The 26468-nt window shown below is 44.6% G+C and overlaps 2 protein-coding genes across 5 annotated transcripts in view; one reads left to right on the top strand and one right to left on the bottom strand.

The window, feature by feature from the left end:
* Positions 1 to 9146, top strand: part of NHS (NHS actin remodeling regulator) — a 240737-nt gene extending 231591 nt beyond the window's left edge. Inside the window, exons 6-9 of the mRNA XM_053933407.1 lie at positions 2731 to 2862; positions 4100 to 7057; positions 7550 to 7676; positions 8385 to 9146. Of these exons, the coding sequence (XP_053789382.1) occupies positions 2731 to 2862; positions 4100 to 7057; positions 7550 to 7676; positions 8385 to 9009 (3842 nt within the window). The 3' untranslated portion in view covers positions 9010 to 9146. The remainder of the gene's footprint in view (positions 1 to 2730; positions 2863 to 4099; positions 7058 to 7549; positions 7677 to 8384) is intronic.
* A 177-nt stretch (positions 9147 to 9323) lies between these two features.
* LOC128782879 (uncharacterized) lies at positions 9324 to 26465 on the bottom strand. 4 transcript variants are annotated; one of them, XR_008428915.1, is made up of 4 exons: positions 15237 to 15507; positions 14501 to 14629; positions 11048 to 11189; positions 9326 to 9406 (listed from the first exon to the last, which is right to left on the bottom strand). XR_008428915.1 is itself a non-coding variant. In XM_053933386.1 (4 exons), the coding sequence occupies exons 1-2, from the start codon at positions 26463 to 26465 to the stop codon at positions 14555 to 14557; spliced, it is 477 nt and encodes a 158-aa protein (XP_053789361.1). In that variant the 3' UTR covers positions 9326 to 9406; positions 11048 to 11189; positions 14501 to 14554. The 4 variants fall into 4 exon arrangements, 2 of the variants coding, with proteins under 2 accessions (XP_053789369.1, XP_053789361.1); XR_008428916.1 differs by having other exon boundaries at positions 14501 to 14626; XM_053933386.1 differs by lacking the exon at positions 15237 to 15507 and adding an exon at positions 26064 to 26465.
* Between the last annotated feature and the right edge of the window lie 3 nt (positions 26466 to 26468).

Raw genomic sequence — 26468 nt, 5'->3', positions numbered from 1 at the left:
TCTTTACATGCAGCTATGCTGAAGGTATAGTAATGGCATTTTCTCTATTTCTATAATGTTTGGATATATTTCACTAGATTTATTTGAAGGAGAACTTGTTTATAGAAGCAGCAGGTATATCACTTATTAAATGTGATAGATTACTTATTTCCAGAATCAAAAATCAGGCTGTTTTTCTCTTTCTCTTTTTCTCTTTCTTTCCTTCCAGAGGGCTATGGTAAACATAAAGTTGATATGAATTTTCCTCAATAATATTTTCACGTACCAAGTTTTGATTAACTTAAGAGCATAAAGTGGGCTAACTTTCACAGTTATAGATTTCAGTGTAAACAATCAGGAAAAAAGCAAGGAGCTTTCAGTTAACCTTCATTCTCCAGAGAAAATATTTGTATTTAATTCTATTTTCCCAGTAACTGGGGGGTTGGGGTAAGGTCACAGCCCCTCACATCCACTGTTCTTCCCCATGTCTATCAGTGGTGCACAAACCTTCCTGCAAGACAGGCTGTAGGATTCACCATGGTGCTGGAGAGAGTTGTATGCCCACAGTCCAGCTTCAGCTCACAAACAAGGCTTTTTGGGCATTATGGTCACAAGTCCTGGGAAAGCTCCACTGTCAGCTGCATGAATCATCCCAGTGACAGCAACACAGTCCCAGTTCCCCTCCGTCCTGGCAGAGGAGGTGACACTGCACAGTGCCACCAACTCTGCCTCCCTGTGGAGGTGGCAGCCAGGAGTGGGTGTCCCTTTCTCCAGGACAGTGCTCTGGCCACAAGAGGACAGGCAGCTGGGTGGCAGGACTGCCTGCATACCCCCTGCTGGGCTGCAGGTCACGAGCCAGCTGGACAAGGTCATAGGTTGGGCAATGCCTCTGGAAATCCCCACTGAAAGTCAGAGATAACGTGGCATATTTCCACGAGGTAAAGCTGGTGATAAAATGATGCTCCTTCTAGTTTCAGTATAGGACCCTAACCAGTGCAGGCTTTCTAACATGGCTATTGTCACATAGTGCAGCCAGAGGACAGTTAGGTCTGGGGCCAATATTAACTTTGCCAGTAATAGCCATTTTTGCCTAGACTCCACCTGCTATACATTGGAACCAAATTTCCACTGATCAGTTTTACAGATCAAGAATGGTATGTAATCTTCTGGATGTTTATGTGTATCATTCTCATTGGCACTAATGGGAATAATTTGTATGCATCACGGGGAAGAAATACCCTCTTCCACTTTCCTCTTGGAGATGACCCCCGTGCATCTGGCACACAGAGCATGTTCAGCTAACTCACAGTTGCTGGAAAACCGGCAATGATGCTGATTCATTTTTTTGTTTCAAAGAGTTTGCTTTTAGTTCTCTGTTTTTGTTTTTTAAGCTTCTCCCAACCCTGAGAAATGTTCACTTTTTTGAAAATTACTGTTGTTGGAGTTTACGGCACTTTTGTTCCATATTAAAGAAAGTTCTTCCTCTGCTTATTCCAGGGGCATTGGTGGTTACAGGACATCTGTCTGAAGCCTCTATTTCACTGTAGTAGATTTCAAGAAGAACTTTTACAAGAAAGTTACTTTTTAATGTTTTACATTGTTATGTAATGTAATATGTATGTGTATGTCTGTGTATAATTATGTTTTCTATAATTATACGCTATTAAAATAGAGCTTCTTATCAGGATTTTCTTTTCCTTCTGTTTGCTTTAGTTTGTTTGTTTTTCTTAAGATTACAAACCACTGTACCAGCAATCCTTATGTTAGTGTTTTTATGAACCTGGCACATTTTTTCCAACCTGTCCTATGTCAACTTTAGAGAGCATGAGTGAGTGTACAGTTGTGCAAAAAAAGCCAGCACAGATGGGCACTGGCCTTCTGGTCAGCCTCCTTTTAATTTTTTTTTTTGTTTGTTTGTTTTTTTTGAATACACAGCGTAAAATCAAACTGAAAGACACTTCCCTTTGCTAATGCCATGGAAACATAAAGAAAACAATGAATTGTCACCTATTCTGTATGAAGGTGGTCATAACAAATGTACTCAAGAACTTTTGCTTCTAAATCTAAACTGAGGACCTTGATTGCGTGACCTGAGCAGACTTCCACCGTGTGCTGTGCACATGGGAAAATCAGGCCACTTCCTGATATATGCAAGTAGATGGCAGCTCCCCATTAATGTCACTCTTAGTCATGTGTCATTGTCATTTAGAGAATGCTCTCTAAACTTGCATGGTGACTTGGCCCCATTTTAGCTGTCTCCTTCCTTTTTGAAATGTTAGCTCCCTTGGCATATTGGTCTCCTAAGAAGCACCCAACTACTGCAATATGGCATCATAACCTTAAAATGTTTTCTTACACTTATTTGCTTAAAATAAGTCAGGCTACAGGTGAACAGATAATGCTTTGAAGATAAGTTACTGTCATTGTCCCTATGACAGATGGATAAATAGCTGTAAGAAAGATGCCCTGCTACCAAGAGCTCTCTATTTGCCTTCCTGATTTTCTTTCCTTTTTCTGTTCTTTTTCTTTTCATGCCTTCTGTTATTTTTGGCAGACCAGGCTGCTGAGGGGGAGCTGGAATTAGATATAAAACTGTGATATACTGTGATATAATTTACATAAGAGCTACATAAGGGCTCCCTTATGTTTATTCACAGGCTTAATCCAAGCTCACATACCTCCACTGTGTTCCAGCCATGAAAATTTGTTTACTATTTCTAAAGGCTAATGAGACCTATTTATGGGTTGCAGGAGTTGGTTTTGACAGAGAGGCTAGTATACGCTGCTCTCTTGTTCATTCACAATCTGTACTACAGCGGAGACGAAAGTTGAGGAGGAGGAAAACCATCTCTGGCATCCCCAGAAGAGTGCAACAAGAAATAGGTGTAGTATAAATACAAATCTTCCATAGATAGCTTTCTAACCAACTTAAATTGCAGGGATATGAGCTGGTAGTTAGTCTTCCAAAGAAACAAAACCTTGAAAGTGTAAATGCTTGTAGAGTTTAGGAATGACATGTTTTGTTCTTTTGATTTACTACAGTAAGAAAAGCTATATTACTCCATATGGCCTTGAAGGACTGGGGGCCTTACTGAGTAATATAGATGTACGTGTTCAGCTCTTATTGTGTAAATGTTAATCAGTTCTTTTTTTCTTTTTCATTTTATTTCTGTTATGAACCCATAGTTATGTGCATAAAAAGTAACTAGATTAAGTGAAAGTTTTTTCTTGCATCAGGGGAACTTAAGGTAAAGAACTGACAGATGTTACTCCACAGAGTGATGATGAGTTGTCACAAAAGCTGGATAACTTAGATCAGGTGTTGAATATCCACCATAGATACAGCTGCTGGTACTCTACTGGAGTTTTGCTAAACCTTCCTTTTATTTATCACACTCCTCAATTCCTTCCGATTATTCTTTATCATCGAGAATATTTGCCTTAAATCTACGAAATTACCTCACTTTTTGTCAGGGTAAATTAGGAGCAACTCTGTTGGGGGCAAATTCAGTGTGAAATTCTTATTAACTCAAAACGAAACGAACAGAATTTTATTTCTTAATATTCATCTGCACCTTCATGAAGATGGTCTGGTGTTTCAGTCAGTTGCAATAAAACCTGATTGGAAGCAGAAGAAATGTGTTTATCATACAGAAAAAGCAATTGGAGAACCTATGAAAGAAAGGTCCTTTTGTCTTGCAAATATTCTTGATAGTAAAGAAGCAGATAATGGAAGTTCTGAACAGACAGGTAGGAGAAACAGAATTATTTTTAGAAGCTTATGGAGTGTTTTGTCCAGCAGCCACTCCTGAAAACTTTAAGTAGCTGAAATAGAGTCATAAAAACTGAAAACTTAGTATTTGTTTTAATATTTAGCACAGCAAGCTCAGCTCCACGTTGAGAACACATTGCAGAAGTCATGTTGTAGGACTAGAATTTCCCTACCTCACCGGCGGGAGGTCTGCCTTATAAATTCTTTATATAAAACTTAAATTTGGTCCAATGCTCAGAAAGATTAAAAAATACAGCAGATAATATCTTCTTGGGTTGCTCCGCGGGTTGTCTCATGCCGGGAAATGTGGAGCTCTCTCCCACTCACCCAGCTTTCCATGTGTCCTAGATTCAGACGAGTCGCCAGTGGCGAGAGAGCGCAATGTGATTGTGCACACAAACCCAGAATTCTCTGGCTCCAGCAACAGGAGGTTGGGGACCCGGGACTCGGAGTGCCAGACAGAAGAAATCCTGATAGCTGCTCCCTCCCGGCGACGGATCCGTGCCCAGCGGGGGCAGAGTGTTGTTGCCTCCCTCTCCCACTCCACTGGCAACATCCTGGTGCTGGCGGACAACGGGGATGCGGTCTTTGCTGCTGCTGTGAGCAACCGCATCCGCTCGCAAAGCCTTCCCCGTGAGGGCGCCCGGGCCAGTGAGGGCCATCAGGATGCCACCACCAAGAATGCAGGGTATGAAGCGGAGCACTTCCTGGCTAGTCAGGAGAGGATCCCAAAAAAGGGGAAGGAGATCTTGAGCAAGCAGGGTTCACAGGAGTGCCAGCCCATTGGTTTAACTTGTCCTCAGCACCTGCATAGCCCCGAACACAGCATCAGCGAGAGGGGGAGATCGCGGCTGTCAAGGATGGTCGATTCAGGCAGCTGTGAAATTTCATCCAACTCAGACACCTTCGGGAGCCCAATTCACTCCATCTCCACAGCAGGAGTCCTGCTCAGCAGCCACATGGACCAGAAAGATGACCACCAGTCCTCCAGTGGCAACTGGAGTGGGAGCAGCTCCACATGTCCCTCTCAGACATCTGAAACCATTCCTCCTGCTGCCTCTCCTCCACTAACAGGCTCTTCACACTGCGACTCCGAGCTGTCCCTCAATACTGCTCCCAATGCCAACGAAGACTCCAATGTCTTCATCACAGAGCAGTTTGGTGACCACGCAGACAAGATCAGGGGCCACAGGGCAAGCTCCTTCACATCCACTGTGGCGGATTTACTGGATGACCCCAACAACAGCAACACAAGTGACAGTGAGTGGAACTACCTGCACCATCACCATGACGCCTCCTGTCGCCAGGATTTCAGCCCTGAGCGCCCAAAGGCAGACAGCCTGGGATGTCCCAGCTTTACCAGCATGGCCACCTATGACAGCTTCCTTGAAAAGACCCCCTCTGACAAGGCAGACACTAGTTCACACTTTTCTGTGGATACTGAAGGATACTATACCTCCATGCACTTTGACTGCGGTCTGAAGGGTAATAAAAGCTATATTTGCAACTATGCAGCCCCAGGCTCCGAGAGTGGCCAGACCGGGAGCATGACTTCCAGCCTAGCTGACTGTGCCTGGCAGGACTGCGTGAGCCACAGGAGGCAGGCACGGCAGTGCATCTCACTGAAGAAACCAAAGGCAAAGCCAGCCCCACCAAAACGCAGCTCATCTTTGAGGAAATCAGAGGGCAGCACCGACCTTCCTGACAAGAAAGAACCAAAGATCGGTAATGGGCAGCACATCTCTCACACTGTCAGGGAGATGAAGCTGCCCCTTGAGTTTTCAAACACACCTTCCCGAGTGGAAGGCCCCAACCTGCCAGCCAAGCAGGAGCTTCCATGGCCAAACCAGGATGATGGCGGGTTAAAGGACGCTCCGTTTGACACCGCCAGTATCCCCTCCTTTAAAGATGAAGGTGCTGAACAACCTCACTATGCAGACCTCTGGCTTCTGAACGACTTGAAAACTAGCGATCCTTACAGGTCCTTGTCCAATTCAAGCACTGCTACGGGTACTACAGTCATAGAGTGCATCAAGTCACCAGAGAGCTCTGAATCCCAGACGTCTCAGTCTGGATCACGAGCTACAACCCCATCCCTCCCCTCTGTTGATAATGAGTTTAAGCTGGCCTCCCCAGAGAAGTTGGCAGGGCTAGCCTCACCCTCCAGCGGGTACTCCAGCCAGTCAGAGACGCCCACCTCTTCTTTTCCAACAGCTTTCTTTTCAGGACCATTGTCTCCAGGGGGGAGCAAGAGGAAGCCAAAAGTTCCAGAGAGGAAGTCATCGCTGCAGCAGCCACTCTCAAAAGATGGCAACGCCTCAGTGAGCAAAGAACTCGAACTTCCAATTATACCTCCTACTCACCTTGACCTAAGTGCTCTTCACAATGTCTTGAGCAAGCCCTTCGCTCACAGGCACCAGCTGCATACCTTTAGCCACAGCAAGCAGAGCGCGATCGGGGAAGCCCTGCAGCCCAGCCCTCCCTCTGCCCTTGCCATCACACCCTCCGTTCTCAAATCTGTCCACCTCCGGGCAGTCAACAAGCCTGAAGGAGTGAAACATAAAGGCAGTACCCCAGACCTGCTCTGCATACAGGACACCACCTTGATGGCAACCGAGGTCTCTCCAGGCAAAATGAGGCCACTCTTAGCTAAGAAACCAGTATCACGCCAGTACTCTACAGATGAGGCCATAATGCTGTACATTGACACTTCCTCAGCAGAAGCAGGCCCTGGAAAGCCACCTTTAGAGAAAAGCTCCTCTTTTGGTGGGCAGAATAGCTGTGAGCGAGAAGCTGTAATTTCAGCAAGCATGGGTCTAGTTGAGATCAAACCTGGGAAGGACCAAACACACCTGGCCGCTGAAGACTTACCAGATAGCTCTCTGAATCAGACATGTGCCATCTCCATTGATGGCTTTCAGAAGGGCTCGGCTGTCCCCACAAGTGATGATGAAACAAAGAAACCTGTCCGCGGAGAAGAAACAGTACATGATCTTCAGCAAGTGCAGGCTCAGCAAGAGCACTCTGCAGGCAGCGAGGGGAAGGTGGAAGCTGCGCCTGTGGATGAAAGCCCAGCTCAGGCTGAGGGACTGGCCATCACCGATCAGTTAAAGCACGAACCCGATGTAAGCCACCATGTGCCTGGGAATATCAACTTTGAAGTAGAGATGGCAACAGTGGATTCACTCAGTGAAGAGGGTTGCAAGCAGGAAAATGTTATCACATCAGGTATCCTAACCAAAAGTGCCTCTGATGACAGCAGGGCAGACGAGACAGTGGGCGGTGCAGATGAGCCTTCGCTAAAAGGTCAGTTGGGAATTCTTTCTGTGCCATCTCCAATCAGGCGGTTTTGGATGGGATGGTAGTGGAGTCAAAGCAGAGTGGCACATCAGCTTCCCTCTGTGGGTTTAAGCATAGATCCCCCAATGTCTGTTAGCTGGCCAGCTAGCCAGCTCACAGCTATTTACACTTGTCCAAAGTAATTCAGACTGTATTTGTGATATTTATTTCCTCCCTTGTGCTGCATTTCAGCTGAAAAGATAAAAGGGAAGAGCATTGGCCCTGGGTACAGAAGAGTTTGATTATCACAGCTATGCTGTAAATGGGAGATCCTCTGTGAGTTCAGTGATCCTTTTATGGACTCCAATATGGAACAGACATGACTTTTAGATTAGAGGGTAAAGGCTGTACGTTGGTATCACCCACTCAGTTGTGAGCAGAGCTGGTGCCTCCAACCGGCAGTGCTGTTGCAAAGTGCAGTGGAGTCTGACTCATAACATGGCTTCTCTCCTTTTTAAGAGTCTTCTCCAAGCGATGAGTCCATCATGTCTCCACTGAGCGAGGAGTCACAGGCTGACACTGAGGATGTCTTTGTGTCTCCAAACAAACCCCGCACTACTGAGGATCTGTTTGCAGTCATTCACAGGTGACCTAACCTTGTGGCAATCGGAAATGGCAACATAACATCCCTACACAGTTGTCCACTAAAAATAGCTGCAGGATGGTTATTCTATGTTCAAGTCTTGTCCTCAAACTACATTCTTCAGTTAAATTGGTTTCATTTTCTAAAAGGCAGTTTTAAAACATGTTTTATTATGGCCTGGAATGCAGTCTGAGTATCTTCATGGCATTGTGTGGGATGCTTTACAGATAAAAACACCAGGCTGTTCTCTCTAACCAAGATACATGTCTTCAAAGAAAACACACTGCGGTGGTTCCTATCTTCTGCCTTCCAGTCCAGCAGCTCTATTTTGGTGAATGAGTTGTTGCAGGCAGAAGGATATGAGAATGAATCTCTTCAATTTTAGACTATTTTGTAGTCAGCTGAAAGTTGGGATCACAACTGAAATTGAAGTTTTCTGGTAATTAATACATTATGCTGCGTATTATAAGTTTCTGTATGCATTGTTGTCTTTACAAAGAGCTGGTTGTGCATACACTGTCTTGGGAAGAGCTGGGTAATGTTGAGAGGTACTCTGCAGCTCGGAGCCATGAGACACTGATAGCCTCCAGTATTTTACAGAGGGACTGAGAGAACTCTGGCTAATATGAAAGCATCTGTAAAACTCCAAAAGAGTGCTAAGCATTATACTACAAAAATAATCTACGAAAGTTTTCCTTTGTGTTTTTACAGATCAAAAAGGAAAGTTCTTGGGAGAAAGGATTCTGGAGACCTTTCTGTAAGAAACAGATTGAGAGCTTCGTCTGGGACCAGCAGCCAGCCTCCCACCAGCAGCACACTGCCTACCAGCAACATGCCACCAGCCAGCAACGTGGGCACTTCCATTAGCAGTCAGAGGTCCCCCGGGCTCATATACAGGAATGCCAAAAAGTCCAACACATCCAATGAGGAGTTTAAGCTACTGCTCCTTAAAAAGGGCAGCCGATCTGATTCCAGCTACAGGATGTCTGCCACAGAAATTCTGAAAAGTCCTATTTTGCCGAAGTCTCCTGGAGAGCTGACAGCAGACACCCTTCAAAGCACGGAAGAGTCTCCTCCCACAACAAGCCCTGATGCATTATCACCACTCTCCCCCTGTTCCCCCAGGGTCAACACAGAAGGATTCTCCTCCAAGAACTTCCCCATGTCAGCATCCTCGCGGGTGGGGCGGTCGCGGGCACCGCCGGCAGCCAGCAGCAGCCGGTACAGTGTGCGCTGCAGGCTGTACAACACCCCCATGCAGGCCATCTCCGAGGGGGAGACCGAGAACTCAGATGGCAGCCCCCACGATGATCGGTCTTCTCAAAGCTCTACATAGGCTGTGTGGGTGCCAGGACCAGGCTGCCAATACCACTCAAAGCTCTTAAGGATGTCAACTGTAGCAATCAAGAAAAAAAAAAAAGAAACAAAAAGAAGAAAAAGAGAACAATCGCAGGGCAATATCAATGCTTCAATGTGTTTGCGTTTGGAAGATGCTGGGGAAACAAAAGGACTACAGCTGTAGCTATTTATTACTTTACATTTTCTAAAAGGATGAAGATATGCTATGCCGGTTCTGTTTTCTTTTGGCTTCATTTGGTTTATCCCACTCTCATTTCCACTGTCACTGTAGATTTCAAGGCTATTCACTTTCCATAGAGTTAAAGGTGACTTTGGGTGGGTTTTTTTCCTAGAAGCTGCCCATCTAGAAACAAATCCCTCACTGTAGTGCTTCCCTAGGGAGAAAACAAAAAAAAAAAAAAAAAAGAACAAAAAGAAAAGAAAATGCTCTTGAGAATTGGTATTTTTCTACAGTAAAATGAGCTGAAACAAACTTTAGAAAAATTAACAAAACATATGTAAATACCATATTTTTGATAAAAATTTGTAAATAGAATGCGGACATGGCAAACGATTTACTGTGTAACAACTTTGTTTATAGAAGACAAATGAATTCAATTATAATAACTGTATTCTGTGAATACCATTTTCATATCAAACATAAAACATGGCCACCAATAACCACTTTCAGTGTGACAGGCCTGAAGGATGGCATTGAGCAGTGGAAAGCAGAAGTTTTCCAGCTTAGTTAAGGAAATGGAAAGTCTGACTGTGAGGGGATTAAAGAAACCATTTGTCTTTCTAAGGCAGCTCCAAAGAAGCTAACTGGAAAGCACAGCTGGGAGGGTTACCGTGAGGATTGGTGGGGAAGATGAGTATGTTTCTGACAGAACAAAGCTGGGTCTGATGCAAAGCCCCAAAGGGTCCCACCCCACAGCCTCCCCTGGGCATTTATGCTTGCAGGGATTGCTTCAGAGAGGACAGATGTGAGAGGAAACAGTACTTAACTTTCATATTCCTATTAGTCTATTGGGATACATAACACAGTCATAACCTGGTACCTATAATCTTTAAACACAATTAGTTTCTGGTTCGCAAAGGAAACAAATAAATTATAAGCATGCAAGAAGCGCTTTCGATTTATCAGTAAATATCTGCAATGAGTTTTCAGTGAAGCTTTCTCTTTGTGCTGATGAGATTCATGCTACCTAAATATTTACAAAAATGACACTGTGAAAACGTAGCTGGGAAATAGGTATGTGTATGCATTATTTATGTTCATTGCTGAGCTGAGAAGGGGAAAGCTCCAGTTCATTGTGCCAGCCACGTACAGTAGGGATTTTGTCTGGGTTTACCAGAAACACAGAACAGGGTGAGGGACTGGGTTGGGGTGGGAAAGGAGACAAATCGAAGTAGCTGCTTTGATACAAATGAAGGCAGGGAGATAAAAGCTGAATTACTTGAAGTTACTTGAATATTCTCATCTTAAAACCACAATAACCCATGAGTTGCTTTATACTTTTAATTTTTAAACAGAATAAAACCAACAGGCCTGATTCTCCTTTGGGCCACCACAATTTCCACTGATGTAGCTCCATCTGTGCTACTTAGAGTACAAGGCCCTCTTTATTCAAAACTCATGCAGTTTGTATTGGTTGCTGTAGGATACAGTTCGGAACGGAGGAAAGGTTAGTGCAGAGAAAATAGTGAAGGAGGAATGGGGTGTGCAGTAGGACAGGTCAAGTAGGATGGCAGAAAGAGCATTCTGTGGTATAAATGAATTGGCTAAAAGCTGGCTTTAAGCAGAAGTAAAGGACTGGGAGGCAGGATGTGTGAATTAGTTGTTTTTTTTTTTTTCTTTTAATCATGTAATGCATAAAGCTGAGAGTTATTTAAAAAGGCAGATCATGTTTTAAAGAGGAAGGTTCTACCTAAAACTCTTACAATTTCAAGGAGTCAAAGCAAATCAGAACAGTTTAACATATCCGAAATATTATTCCCCAGAAGGCGCACATCTGATTTTGTCTAGTGCTTACCACAAGACAGGTATTATTCTGAGTTTCCTACTGTCCTCCTATGTAGCCTGGTTGCATTCAGTTGATGAGGTAGAGTCACTGTGCATGTGATAGGTGTGTTGGGATGAGGGATGATCCATCAGTTGAAGGGCTGCAAAATTGTCTAAAACAGTTTTTAAAAAGGTAATGGGAGAAAGGTTTTGGAAACAAAAGGCTAATCACATTAGTAGCTTAGCTAGAAAAATAAGTCTGAATACAAGTGAAGTGAATGAATGAGAATGTTTTAGGAGGAAATGTTTAGCATATAACAAACCACCTTCTGGAGAGTATGAGAAAACCTAGTTTAAGTAATGGGCAGAAAATCCTTAGTTTATCTTCTTCAGTCGTTTTCCACAAAAAATTTACCAGGAGCACTTTTACAAAATGTTTAATAATCCTGAATTCATTAGTCATTCAAAACAGTAAAGAGAGTACAGCTGAATTGACTTTGATGATACCATTTTTTATTACTAATCAATAACTTCATAGACGCCCTACATAAATACATATACACTAGGGTGTTTTTTTTACCACAATAACGAGGCAATATTTCACATACAGAACGAACACAGAACAATCCCATTGCAGTATAGTCACCTTTTGCTTAATTTTCTAATTTCTATTTAGCAGATTAAAACCCAAACAGAGAGATTCTAAATTCTCTATGAACAAGAGCTGAGAACAAATGTGGGAGTCAGAGGAAGATGAATGGCAGGGAGACCTGTAGCATTCCAAGCGTGCCATTAAGGCACCAGAGGACAGGCCATAGAGCAAAGGGAACATCACTCACCTCTTGAAACAGGGTACAGTACGTGCATCAGGTAACTGCTGAACCGTCATTTCAACCTACTGTTCTGTTGCTTGCACTGGTATTATGAAAATTACTTCTTAAGTTATACAGCTGTGTTCTGAAAAGTAACATTTTCCCCTTTTCTTCTTTTTTTCTTTTTTTTTTTTTTTGCCTTTCTGTTTTTGTTGTTGTGACAGCATAGAGGGCAAGGGATAGTTGTAGCAAATAAAGCATACATTTGCTTTTGCCAAAGGTCAGTGATTGAGTGCATTTGCTGCAATGGTGGCAGATAGAGAAATACTGTAGGTTATGACTTAAAGAATTTAAAAAAAAATTAAGAAGGTTACAGTGTAACTATTTTGGTACTAGCACCAGTTCATGCTGGCAGAAAAGACAATGGTTTATGGACTTGCATCCATTTTGTATTTTTGTAATATTTGTAAATACGAACTTTTTAAATCGTTGCAAATATGGTTTCTTTTGTAAAATGTTTTCAAAGTTTACATTAAATCCAAGCCTTTGTATATTTTAGAGCTGTGCAACACTTTAAGTCTTGTATTTATTTTTAGTAAAAACAGTGACAGTTTCATTGTGAACCCCTCTCAAAAAATGTGTTGGAAAAGTTTGATTACCTAGAAAGTGTGTATAGAAACTGCAAATAAACGTGACTGCAATTAAATGACATGTTCTCTTTACTTTCTTGTAATGAGATGTGAAGTCTGATCTACAGACTACAAGTATGCTATTTCCCAAGGTCACCTTCAGCACATTACACATTTCAAACCTGTTTAATCCTGCTTTCTCTTCAACTGATTTTTTTTTCCCAAAAACTGAGTAAAGGAAAATGTCTCTCCAAAATGTCACTGATTTTAAGTGCTCACCAGTACAACTTTGCCAGAATCTCGTAACTGCTGAATTCGCCCCATGACTTTTACATGTAAGAAAAGCTTAAGAGAAAGAAAGCTGGGATGAAAAATGGTGGAGAGACCAGTACCTTATCTTCAGCTGGAAAAGGAAACAAATTGCAACACTTCAGACTCAAGACACAGAGAATCCAGGGGCTGGATCTTATCAGATAAAGCAAGCTTTGGGAAAAAGGGGAGGCATTCATAATCATACAGATCATGAATACAAACTCTGAAGAGCAAACACTACTTCATTTTAAAATGGTTCAGTTATCAGAAGATTGAGATGTCAGGACATGGAAGCTAAGTGTTTAAACAGCCCCTCACAGGTCTCTTTGAAAATGGATATGAAAATGTACATCATGCAACTTTGGTTCCAGCTGTCATCTTTTAAGTAGCCTTGAAACACTGTACTTGGTGCTTAAAAAACAGATATGGAAAAAAGGCTGAAATGTGCAGGTCTGGTGTTATAGAAAGCGTGACAAAAGAGGAACTTTGGGGAATGCTGCTGTAGGGTTAACTGCAATGATAGTTTGCAACAATATGAGGATTGCCCCAATCATGTGGTACCCCTTAGAGTAGTCTCGAAGTGTGACTCAGTTGGCATAACGTTTAACCAAACAGTCACATAGTTAATGATTATGTAGATAATTTCCTGTGGTCTTGTGTACCTTTCCCATCCAAAAAACACAGGTAAGCAAGATCTGCAGGAAAAGCTTAACCCAGAAGGGCAGACACAAGCTGGTTTTCCATCTGCCCACTGTACATCTATATTTCTTCATGCTCAGTGAAGAAAAGACTAAACATTAGACTACATAAAATATACCCAGTGCTTTTTATATATGCAAGGTGTCATCTCCCAAGAGGACAATCCTGGGCCACCTGGTCTGGCATAGATACAAAATGTTAGATCCTAGAAGATATATTTGGGATATCCTTGAGCTAAATTATAGTGAAACAATGCCAAATAATCAATCAATAAGTTTTATTTATGGAAGCAATTATTTAAATCTTATGATAGGTTAAACAGCCTGTCGCAGCAATGATTTAAATATTTCTGAACAGCCCATGGATTGACCTATTCAGGAGAGGATGAAAGGAAGAAGGAATCCCCAATTGCGGATCCCACTGTAGTCTGTTTCAAAATATTCTTGCTCTCTCAGTATTCATTATTCTCTCATGGCGGGTACCACCAATCAAATCATAGGAAAGCCTAAGTGAAACTTCTTAGATACCTGGTTGCAATTTCCTTGATCTTTTCAAGGACTATTGTCTTCCATTAGGCTGCAACAAATTTGTGCCCACAGATTATCCCATTCTTAGTAAAATTGCTGGGGGTTAGATTTCTTTCCTTTTGTTCCTTTTTAGTTATAGAATTTTACCCATAAGTTGCTAGGAAACACAAACAACCGGGAACTTAAGAAAAACAAAAGAAGTGGCCAAGCATGGGAGAGGAGGGCATCTGGTTGCACTTCTCTTATCCAGGAGTTTCTCTCCAAGGGGCAGAGATACCACGAAAATTGGGCTGATAAAAGACGGGGTTGGGGCAGCTGCTGGCTTGCTCTCTCTCCCTCTTGGCTTCAGGGACAGTTGGAGCTGCTGCTTGGGGAAAGGAATTTGCTGCTGCCACCGGAGCCCAGCCCAGAGCTGCTGCTTCTGCTGGGGGTGAGGCTCTGCTTGTCTGAACAGCCACTGAACTGGGACCTTATTAACACCCACCTCACTAAAAGAGGGACCTACCTCATCTGCTTGGGTACCCAGGATCATGAGCTCGCCTCTCCTTGCCCTGCTGGGCTATTGCTGCTCTGCTCCCACTGCTTCTTCGGCACTGCTCCGAGTTTTCACTGCACTGTAGCCCAACACCCTCTGCTGTTGGGGAAGATGAAACAGGAAAGCCTTTATAAATATGACTGCCTGGCAAAAGCTTTTGAGAATATAGAAACTATAAGCAAGATTGAAATGAAAGCAAGCTTTGAGATACCAAGCCTTAGTTACTGAACAACTGGAAAACAATGGTATGGCCGGCTGAAGGTAATCCCCTTTTGATGAAACAATACCCTCTGCTTGCAGGCAGGTCCAAGGGTCAGAGCAGACCCTACTAGCTGGGCAGAAGGGGTCCAAAAAGTAGCTTTTAGGGTTTAAAATGTAATGCAGTATGGTAATGTCATGATTCTTATAGGCTGTATGTAAATGCTATAGGATTTTTATCTTGTACTAGATTGGTTAGTGAAAATTAGAATATTCAGCACAGAAGATTCATTGTATTGTAATGGGAACTTCCCTCTCTTGCTCTCTTACTCTCTTGCTCTTGCCTCTCTTGCCTCTCTCTCTCTTGGTCTTTCGGGCCTGCTCCCAGCTGTGGCTAGCAGGGCCCTTGCACCCACACCCTTTATAGTAAACCGCATGTTCCAAGACATGGCTTCAGAGATCTCTCGTCTCTGTCCGCCCTGACCGTCCTACCAACCAATGCTCCTACACTCTGCCTGCCGAGACATCCTGCCATCCCGGCTTGCTGCTTCTGAGAGCCCTCCTGGAGCACGGGGATCGGCCACCCCAGGGTTTGTGAAGCGAAGCCTCTCTTCTCTCTTCTATCCCTTCCCGTCTCGTTGCCACGTGCTTCCCGAGCTCGCGCCACAGCGCCCCCTGCAGACGCGGGGGAATCACCGCACCGGCCCTGCCCACTGGGTGCCACTCTACAGCGCCCCTGCCGGCTGTGACCGGAACTGCACCGAAGGGGAATATGCCAGCGGCTGAGAAGGCTGGGACGGGGTTTGTGGTTCTGTCTGTTGTTAATGCTGTAGTTGTTGTTTATTTGCCTTGTTATACATATACATACTAGTAAAGAACTGTTATTCCTATTCTCATATCTTTGCCTGAAAGCCCCTTAATTTCAAAATTATACTAATTCGGAGGGAAGAGGTTTACATTTTCCATTCCAAGGGAGGCTCCTGCCTTCCTTGCCAGACACCTGTCTTTCAAACCAAACCGAAAATAACTACTGCTGTCATATTGGATAGACTTGGGTTTGGCAAGTAACTGAACCATCACTTCAGCACTTTTACTATCCTTTGTCAATAGACCATCCTACTGCTTCAGTGTCAACAAGACCTGAAACTACCTCCATCCTGACCAGCACTTGTTTTCTTTCTGTTTCCTTGAAAGGACTTACATAATCTATATGCCATGTCTCCCATAGAGCCTTGTTAGCTCTCAGATGAAGTGGGGGTAGAGGGTGGTGATGAAGGCATGCACTCCACAGCTCACAAGTCTCTACCATCCCTCAAATCCCAGCTTCTCTGAAGAGAACTTTTAACTCCCGAGTGGCCACATTTAACACATTTAAAGGTGTTGCAAACACCTTGCAAAGGTTCCTGTTTTTCTTCCTCCTCTCCTGCTGTTACCACCACTACTGTGAGGTACCAACTGAATTTTGAAGTAATAATACTCAACATTGTTGAGTTTTATTTCTTGAACTGTGGTTATAAACTGTGATTTGTGACTGTGGTTGTAAATTTGGTATTTGTTGTTGTTAGGGAGTTAGGATTTTTTCCTTTTGTTTTCTTTCTCTAAGGGAATTTTCTATCATTTGTTGGTAAGAAACAATAACAACCGGTACTTCAGAGACACAGAGGAATGTAACCATAGAGGAGGGGGAGGAGTGTAGCTAGCTGCTACTCTCCTGCCTGAGGGGTTTTTCCCTTAGGAGTGGCAGTTACTGTAAGATTTTGGGCTGGGGGAAGGGGCTGGGCACAGCCTCTAGCGCTCTCTCTCTCTCTCTCTCTCTCACAGCGCATGTGCCGGCTGTGCCTGGAACTGCACTGAAGGGGAAAGTGCCTGACATCCAAGAGAACGCTGTCACTGGGTTTCTGGTTTTGTTTGTGGTTGTTGTCATTGTTATTGTTTGTTTGCCTTATTATACATATACATACTAGTAAAAAACATTTATTCCTTTTCCCATCTTTGCCTGAAAACCCCTAAATTTCAAAGTTATAATAATTCAGAGGGAAGGGAGTCATATCCTCCATTCCAAGGGAGGTTTCCACCTTTGGTGGCAAACACCCATCTTTCAAAGCAAGACAGGTATCAAATGGCAAAGTAGCAGAAGGACACATGCTCTAGGAAATGTGACATGTGAGCAAGTACACAGGCAGTAAGTCCCCATGAAGGGGAGGGGACTGCTGAGGACTGTCTCTGAGCAAGCACCCCCTTTAGGAAATAGAGAAGGGTTCTATCTCTGGGGATGTTTTCTGGCAGCCTATCAGGGAAGAAGAATGCCTCTGCTACCAGACTCTAAACTGCTCCCCCCTACAGTGGGGCAACCCTCCAGACTATCCAGTAATTCTTCTCGGGTGACCAGACCATGGGAGGAACTATGTGGTATATAAACAATTATGGAGTGCTTCACATGAACCCACCAGAGCCTGCTGAATCCAGTCCCTCCTTCCTGAGCCCTGCCACCTACGAACTGCCCAAATGACTGCCTCCAAGCCCTGCACCCTAGCCCTTGGCCTCTCGCCCACTCTTCGCTGACTCTTCTCATCCAGCCTTTGCTCCTGCTGCACCTGTCCATGGGCCTGGCTTTCCTGTCCAGCTGTTCTCACAGCTGTTTGCTCACAATCCTGCTGCAGCCTGATGCAATTCTACCCCTCTTTGTTAAATCCATTAATTTAACACCGACCTGGTCCCAAAAGAGGATGGTCCAAACATCCTCGAGAGACACGTCAGAAAGTGGAGGAACAGCCAGCGAGTGAACCTTTTTAACAACCCCTTACTAAACTTCTTCCCACATCCCATCAATGTACCCACGACTTGATTATAAACCTCCCTCTGCTGTGTCAAGAGTCACACACCCATCTAGTCAGCACAGCAACAATCCACCCTCCCCTGCGGTAAAATGTGGAACTTAAAAGAAAAGGGTCCAGTGAGTGACCACCTTCAACTCCCTTTCCCCTCAGGGCACCAACCCCCCTTCTTCACACTACCTGGGGTGACAGGGTGCTATGCACAGCCAATTAGGCAGCTTTTAGCTTTGTGACTCCCAGTCTGCCACTTCCCCCCTGGGAGCACCACCAATCAAAAAGTGGCGTGCTTCTTCAACACAGGGGCAGCTGACGTCAAGGAGGGGTGCACCCTCACCCCCTCACACCAAAAACAATAACAAACATTGTCCATAGCAGAAAAGTAAACCAACAATAACAACTCCACCTATGAGCTCCCAGGCTGTCAGGATAACTCACCACTCTGTTGGCCACTGGAATGAAACCAATGGGGCCTCGAGGATTAGGGGATTTCCAAAGGAGAGGTCCAAACAGGGGGTTGGTACAAGGAGGGATTGACAGCTGGGTAGGTGGAGTGACAGGGAATATTCTGGAATAAAGGGTAGGTCTGGATCAGGACTGACAATTTAGGGGGAGGAAACAACTTAGGAATGAACTAACAATATAGGGTGAAAGGAACAAACCATTAAAGAAAAAACACACCACAACAGTCTAGTCTTCTTCAAGTCTTGAGTCACAAACATGGACAAATATCCCTTCCAACAAGCAGCACAATCCCTCTCTTCTTGGTCCCAAGACTCTTTTGTGTTCACATATAGATTTAAAGCCTGACACATCCCATCTTCCAAAGACCTGTATCTGGACCAGTATAATTGGTCTGATCTAATGGGCTCTTTAGTTAATTCAAATATGCAATATTGAGTCATTTTTCTCTATCCTTCCCCTGAGTACAAGACAATTCCTCTTGTCCCCAGTCTCTGAGCATCCTCCCCAAAGGACTGTCAGGAGGTATGCTTAGAGTGGAGCCTTTCAACCTCCACTCCTCTTAGTCTTTCCACTGCAGCTATTTCCCATCTCACAGTATTCCCACAGGACTCTTGCAGATACGACTCGCTTTGTCTCTTCACTGGCTGTATCCCTTCCGGAATGAAGGAACTGCAGTTAGAAGGTTCCTTCACAGGGGATTCCTTGTCTCAAATGCACACACTTAGTCCTGCTCCCCCCAGACCACCCAGGTAATGCTTAACAGTCACTTTTCTTATGTGGGTCCTGTGCACCCACAGGTGTTACCAACTACCGTGTGTAAACTTTACTCTCTCCCTCTCTTCCTTTCCCCTTTTTTCTTCTAGAGTCCCCTATCCAGGTCTCACCTGCATGTCTCACAAGGTATGACAACAAGTCAAGAGCTGCTAAACTCAGTAAGGTAACACCTTCCCCCTCTTGATGTCCTACCCTGCAGGGCCAAAAGTTAAGGATCCTGGACAAGTCTCCAAATTGTGAGAAATAACTAATTTTCCAATAGAATTGAGAGAGGACCAAGTCTTTGAAGCAAAAATTATTTATTAGTATCAACAAATCAGCTGAGTCCAATTTGTTTCTCTCCTCTAAGAGGTGGACACACACACACTTCATTAAAATGGCAACCTATTGTGGATATTATCAGTTCAGTCAGAGAGAAAAGAGAATTCTCCCAGGCCTAGCCTGGGAAAGTTAGGAGAAGGAATGAAAACAATTATTATCTCTCTTTCTGTTCATGTTGTTTATAGATATGTTCTACCACAGTGTGCTATTCACAGTGCATCAATGGTGTGAAAGATTTTCACTTTGCCACCAATCATATTTCACTTAAGTGATTCTGGTTATAAAAAGGAACACTACTTCCTGTAATAAAGATTATTCTTCTGCCTTCTGAACCGAGTCTTTTCATTCTGTCCCTGCCTCAACAGAGACAACCTTGTTATACCCTTTCGCAGCCAAGGGGGGGGTCCCTGTCCCCTTCCCCATTGGTTGGGTACTCAGGGACTTACATTCTCTCCCAACTGCCTACCCTTCCCCCAGAACCTTTCCTCTCCCCTGCATCCTTCTCCCTCTTTTGGTTTTATCTTCAACTTCGCTTCTTTACTGGTTCCCAACAAGGCTTAACAGGTGCAAGAAACAGATCAAACTACATCTAAACTATAGGTAACAAGAAAAAAAAATAGAATTAATGCTTTTCCTACTTCTGCTCTGTACTCCTTTTGGGCTGAAGCAAAATGCTATTTCATCTCTCACATCAACTAGAAAACTATTTTTAGATGCATAGGACGTTCTAAAAATCTCTAAGAATATAGTATTCTATGCCTCAGTAGTTAAGTTGATTTACATATTTAAAAGGCTCGCACAGGACTATTATACTATTAGTAGTATTTAATGCTCATCCTTTAAATTCTCTCCTTTTAGGAAGTACCTTCTTTTTGTAGTCATTAAAGGCTTACTCAGCAGCAGTCAGATGCTCTGCCAACTGAAGTATCTCATAGCTCTTGTTAGGAATAAAACAAGTTGTCCATTTTTAAAGGTTATAGAGTTGATAAGTAAAACCCATTGTTACCAGCTTTATTATCCAATTACAGTTTTCCTACCTGTTGTTATCTAATTGTCTGTTGTTCATTACCTGTTGTTAGTAGTTAGAAATCTCCCTTCGTCGGGTCTTGGATCACCCCTGCTGCTTCCTGGAAAATGGCACCCTGGACCGTGAGGAAGAAGTGACATCGGAGGTTGTATGCAAATGTGCAAACATGCCGAGCCCAGCAAGGAAAACCCCTAAAGCAACAAGCAACCGCAGAATTAAACAACCCAAGTGACTCCTGGAGGTGAGCAACTTGGTCTGGTGTGTACTGGGACCTTTTTAACTTCTCACTCTAGCCTAGGGAGATGTCAGCTGGAGTAAGGACCTCAAGTGGCAACTCGAACTGTGGAATCTCCTGCCGCTCCCACGAGGACTGAATCCCCAGCTCTGCCTGTTTTCAAAGCGGACAAAGCTGCACACCTCCTCCTCCGTGCCACTCCAGGAAGCAACAGCAGCATGCGCACGATCCGTCAGGCCCCCACCTCAGCTGATCACTAATAAAGGCATTTAAAAGGAGCACAATCTCCTGCCTATTTCATTTCAGCTCTCACTCTGCTACTTCACGTCTTAAGCTGTTTCTTGGTACTCCATTGTAGTATCCCACACAGATGAAGGAGAGACTGAGATGCCTTGGGAGGACGCCATGGTTTAAGTCTGAGTGACACTTTGGAGCTTTCTCCCAGAGTTCTCTGGGTTTTATGTTAATTAGCTCTAATGACATCACCCTTGTTCCCTTCCCCAGTTCTAGAAAGTTCATTGTTCTCTACCTCCCTATTGGTTCACACTGGTTGTCACTTCCCCCCTCTCTACTCATTGGTTGACTTCCTCTGATCCCGCCTTTGTACCTCCCCTTATCCCTTCACCTATTGGCCCTCACGTTGTAATACCCCCCCCTACTCTGGGCTGGCTAAAAACCCTGGACCCTCCCCTGTTAGGGGATCTTTGCTGTCCCTGGACCCCTTCAGTGCACCTGTCATTAAACAGTTGCGGGAATCCAATACAGAGAGCCTCTCCTGCTTCCATCTGTCAGCATATATACAACAACTGGCAGTGCGAGCGTCTGGCACTCAACTGGGCTATCCATCCTTTCCTGGGGAGACACTCTTGGGAAGGTGGCCGTCCAGGCAACATCTGCCGCGCAGACGCACCCCATTTAGCTTCTACAGCCTCTGAAGACCTCTTCCCAAATCATTCTTTTCAGGGACTGCTTCCTTACATCCATACAAAATGTTGTATGGACATACAACTAACATAACAAGTTCCTCTGTTTCTGTAGAGAACAAAAAATAAAGGAAATTCTGGCACTCCTGTTATGTTAGTTCTAACAGATGACTGCCTATAGTCTTTGGGAATTACAGATGCAACTTGTGTGATCCACTTCAGTTTTCCTTCTCCAAGAATCTTTGGTTAGCATCTACACAGCATGACTGACAACTTGTGGAATATGATAGATGATTCTTCTGTAGATCAGGAATACATAAGGCACTATCAGTCTGCTAACAGAACACTACACGTCAGGCACCTCTGATTCTGCACTATTTGAAGCACACAGAAGCTGGAATTACACAAGAACTGCATGATTTTACTGCCAAGATGCTCAAACTGAAGATGACAAACTTTAAAGACTACTCTGTGCCTACCTTAAAATATTTGAGGTTTGTGTCCAGACTGTCATCAAATTAATTTACAAGTAAACATGACCCAGAATATACCAGATAAAAGTATACAAACACCACAAAGTGTGATAGTACTGATGCCTAAAAATTTTTGCTTTCTGTATATTTCTCATATACTTGTAGCTTTGTAGACTACTGATACATGGTTCTAGCTTTTCATACTCTTCCTACCCTTTTCACTTACTTCTTAAAACAGTAAGCTAACCCTTCTACTACACTTAGGATTCTGTTTAGTCTTTTTAGTCCAGCAAAGACACTTTGTTTTGCACCATAAATCACAGCCATAATAAAATGGAGGGCTAAAAAATCAGGGGAGGGCTCCAATGGGGCACTAACTTGACAATATTTGTTAGATATATAAATTAATTGACATTATAAAAATTGTACAAATCTGATTCCACCTGTGCCCATAGCCATGAGGGCACCTGGAAGCTTCCATTAAAGATCTGCTTTTTGTATTATCTATATTAATATTGTCTGGAAAGCATTTTTCTTTCTTGATTCAGGCAACAGTACTGCCTCTCCACATTGTAAATACAGCAAACTTTGGTTGAGTAATAAACAATAATGCGTACAAGCTGGCATTTTACTATGTGACGGTAGGAGACACTTATGGGGAAGACAGGGCTGGGATGCCCTGGGAGAACACTATTGTTTAAGTCAGGGCGAGAGACTGGCACAATTCCCCATCATTCCCTGTTTCAATGTAAATGTTCTGCTGCTAATCAGCGGTTGTACACTCCCCAGTTCTGGGAAAGCTCCGCATCCTCTGTTTCCCCATTGGTCCTCCCCCTGAAGACCGCTCCCACGTTGCTCCCCATTGGTTCAGCTTAAGTCGCCTCACTCCTACCCCCCCCCCCGACTTCTCACCCCATTGGGCAGTTTGCACTCCTACCCCGCCTACCTCCCTTCAGTTATATAAGCCAGCCCCCTCCCCTGTTCCTGGCTCTTTGCCACCGGTCCCCTTCAGCTGTGGCTGTGTGCCTGCCTGCTCCTGCTTCTACCCTGCTTTCCCTCCTCCTTCCTACCCTGCTTGGACCCTCGGACTTGTCCTAAATAAACCCAGCTGGATTTACCAAGTGAAGAGTCCTCTCATCCATCTGGTGAGGCATCTATTACAACATCCGGGCACGGGATCAGTCTGGTCGGCTGGGGGAGCTGCTTGCAGGGCTTGGGGCAGAGACGTTCCCAGATCAGAGGGCACCCCGACAGGACCTGCCCGAGGCAGTCCCCATGTGACAAAACCCCTTTTCAAAAGGTTCATATGCTAGCAATTCCACCAAATGAGGAAGAAAATTTTGTCTTTAAGGCCACAATTAAATATATAGATGAAGGCAAAATCAATCTACTAAACAAAACAAGTTAGTAGCTACTAACTACTAGAAGTTGCTACTAACAAGAGTAGCTGTCAGCCGCTTTAACTACTGGCAAGGTTTAAGTGTCTGCCACCTCTGCTGAGGAATTTATAGTTTATAGAGTGAAACCCACTGACAATGAAACTGAATTGAACCCAAGGGTGAGTAATTTTATTTATCACAAAAGTAAACTACATCATGCAAAAGCAGCACAGCTCTTGGCAAATAGAGTTTGGATTTACCCAGAGGTCTGGGTTACCAGCCTTTCAAGATGAAGGTGTGGCTCAATGAATATAATACTCCTGAGATTCTGTCAACAGTCTGGCAACTGACAATCCAGAAAATGTAACAATTCAGAAATTGTGCAGACACATACAATTAAGTATTGGATCATGCAAAGAACTTGAAGACTTTACTGCCTACTGTGCAGAATTCCTACATGAAACTCCAACATCAGCAGCCCTACATCACCTCCTGTGTTAGTGCATCAAGCAGCACTCAGCAAGCAGAAGCATATAAAGCAGGATACAGCTAGAGAATGCATCCAATCCACACAATGTCAATACAATAAAATTCTACTGAAAGCTCTAGTTCTTCTGAAACTACTTCTAGGAATCATCCATGTGATGATGTAGCTCAAACTAAGAAAACAGAAGACTCTACCCTGGATCAGCATAATGTGCTTGTTTGGGAGACAAACTTTATTTGCCTCACATGGAGCTGCATCAGTCAGTATTTGCAGAAAGGTCTACATGTGCAAATTACAGGAAAAAAGCTATTATTGTTCTCATGAAAGAGAAAAAAGGAGCATGGTGCACATTACTACAGAACCAGAATACCCATATGTCTTTGCATTTTGAACACTGAGTAGAGTGTGAAGATGAAAGCCCAGTCACTATTGAAAAACTGCATTTCACTTCTGCAGAGACTGAGGAATGAGTTGACTCCTCAGAAGACAGTGCTACAGGAAGTGATGAATAGTTTGGAGATAGATCTTTGATAAGAATTAGACACTTCAAAACAGTCTCTTGCACCATGCAAGGGAAACAACTGTAATTGTTAATTAATAATGTTAGAATTTTAAAAAATATTAAGGAGTATTAGAGAGTCAGAAAGGGAGATAGACTGCTGGAACCCAGGTCTGACTGCCCTGAGACAGCAGCAGTCACCAGAAATAATTCAAGATCAATGGGATCTATCTGTTCCCCATCAAGGACAAGGTAGCAGCTGTAAGGAAAGGAGCAAGGGAGGGTAATCCATGCTTGGGATAGCAAGTGACACCCTTTTTTCCCCACCTCATTCCCCCAGGTGCCTCTGCACAAGAGGCAAGAGGTTTTGCACAGGGAAAGCCAGCCAAAAGCCAAAGAGAATAAAGGTCCAGTTGCACCAAAGGTGCCACTACCACCAGAAAAGAAATAAAGCCTGTGAGTAAGAATCGCAGACCAAGGCAACAAAGGGAATCTTGTGACTGATGTTTAGTACAGATGGTCTGATCAAGAGAAGCCTATTGACAAAACCTTCTTGCTTTAGCTACAGAAGGCAGCGTGCTCACAGGCTCCTGTTCTGCTGGAAAAACAGGACAAGCTGCAGGCAATTCAGGAGACTCCTGGAGCCAGTGTTGTCCAGGGCACCCAAGATACCCCATAACACTTCAATTTTACTCTCAGACACATGCGCCCCTCACCCCTTGAGACCCCCCTCAGATCTGTGGTCCCTCCAGCACCTGGCCAGGACTCCCCTAGTCCTCAGTAGCAAGGTGTCCCATGGTCCCACATTTAAACACACTTCTGACTCTGGGGCCACCCCTCTACTTGCTGAACCATCCAGTTTTACCTTCATTAGTGCTCACACATTTACTCACACACCTGCACTCACTCCAGAACTGTACCATGGGCCCGTGGGCCCTCTGACACGTCTGACCCCCATACACAAATGTATGCACATATCTCAGAGAAAAGCTAGAAAAACATTTACTATCACCATACTCTTGTTCCTGCCCAATTCACTTCAATCCACCCCTTTTCCTGATTTTTATTCATTTCCTAAACAGAACTTTCCACACATCTCCTTCACTTTCTTTAAAAGCTCTTGGTTGAACCTGCAGAGATTGCTGTTCTTTTGCCTTGCATAGTGCTGCTGAACTGTACTTTCTTTGATCCTGCAGGCTGTTGTAGGCCACTTTGCTGCCCCAAGCCATGAGCAGATCAGGACCCATAACCATCCACATCCAATATTCTTACACTATGTCACTGTATTTGGGACATTGGTAATGGGCTGCCCAGGAAAATAGTGGAGTCACTGTCCCCAGTGGCATTTTAAAACAAAACTTAGTATGACTTAGTGCCATAGTTTACTTGATAACATGGTGTCAGGTCACAGGTTGGGCTGGATGCTCTCAAAATTTGTCTTTTCCAACCTAATTAATTCTTTGATTCTTCCCACCACTTCCCAAATATCCCCAGAGAGATTCTTGTGCCTCCAGGGGGGAGCATGAGGACAGCCACGGAGTATCTGGGCAGAGTGTCTCCTGGATCTGCTGATCCCCAGCCCCGAATCAAAAAATAGGGGGCTTTGCAGACCACCAAAACTCAAGTTGTTGGTGTGCTAGAAGAACCAGACGGGTTTGTACCCTGAAACCTGGAGCAGCGTGTACTAACGTTGAGAGCAACTGCAGCGAATGGCACAGGCAACAGTCTCTGCCCTCACGCAGGGCCCCGGGGAGCAGCTCGGCGGCCCCGCATTCCCCAGGGGCCCAAAAAAACTGCATGAACCGGAGCTTGCTAAACCTGGCCTCGGCTAGCACTGAGTGTAGCAGCGCCAGGGAGCCGAGAGGGGCGCGGAGAAAGCCCGGGCATTTTCGTAACTCGAGAGCCGCGCCCGATAGCGTACCTCCGGCGGGTTGCTGGAGGAAAGGGCCCCCCGACGGACTAGCTGCTCCCAGAGCGGGCCAGCTGGCTGGCTGCCTGCTGCGGGAACGACAGGGCTGCTGCGGGAGCGGGCCAACTGGCTAGCAGGCTGGCTGGCTGCTAGGGGAGCGGACGGCCTGGCCGCAGACTGAGGGAATGGGGCAGCTGGCTCGGTGGCTGCTGCGGAAGCGGACCGGCTGTTCGGCTGGCTAATTGGCTCGCTCGCTGGCGGACAATTGCGAGCAAGCCGTGGCTGCTGAAGGAGCGGCACCGCCCCCACGCTCCCGTTTCCCGGGCGCGCCCCCGCGGCCAGCGCGCAGCCGCATTGATCCAAAACAGTTTCTTGCTCACGTCGGAGAAGCCGCTTCCGTTTCCAACGCCGCATTCC

The sequence above is a fragment of the Vidua chalybeata genome, chromosome 2 (genome assembly GCF_026979565.1).
Source record: "Vidua chalybeata isolate OUT-0048 chromosome 2, bVidCha1 merged haplotype, whole genome shotgun sequence".
NCBI lineage: Eukaryota > Metazoa > Chordata > Aves > Passeriformes > Viduidae > Vidua > Vidua chalybeata.
This window is presented reverse-complemented; position numbering and strand designations above follow the sequence as displayed.

Coding starts and splice junctions, on each gene's coding strand:
- LOC128782879 (XM_053933394.1), bottom strand. CDS start 26,465: ATGCGGCGTTGGAAACGGAAGCGGCTTCTCCGACGTGAGCAAGAAACT. Junction 14,630..26,063: donor CCTCCAGCAACCCGCCGGAG/GTACGCTATCGG, acceptor CTTCCCCAACAG/CAGAGGGTGTTGGGCTACAG.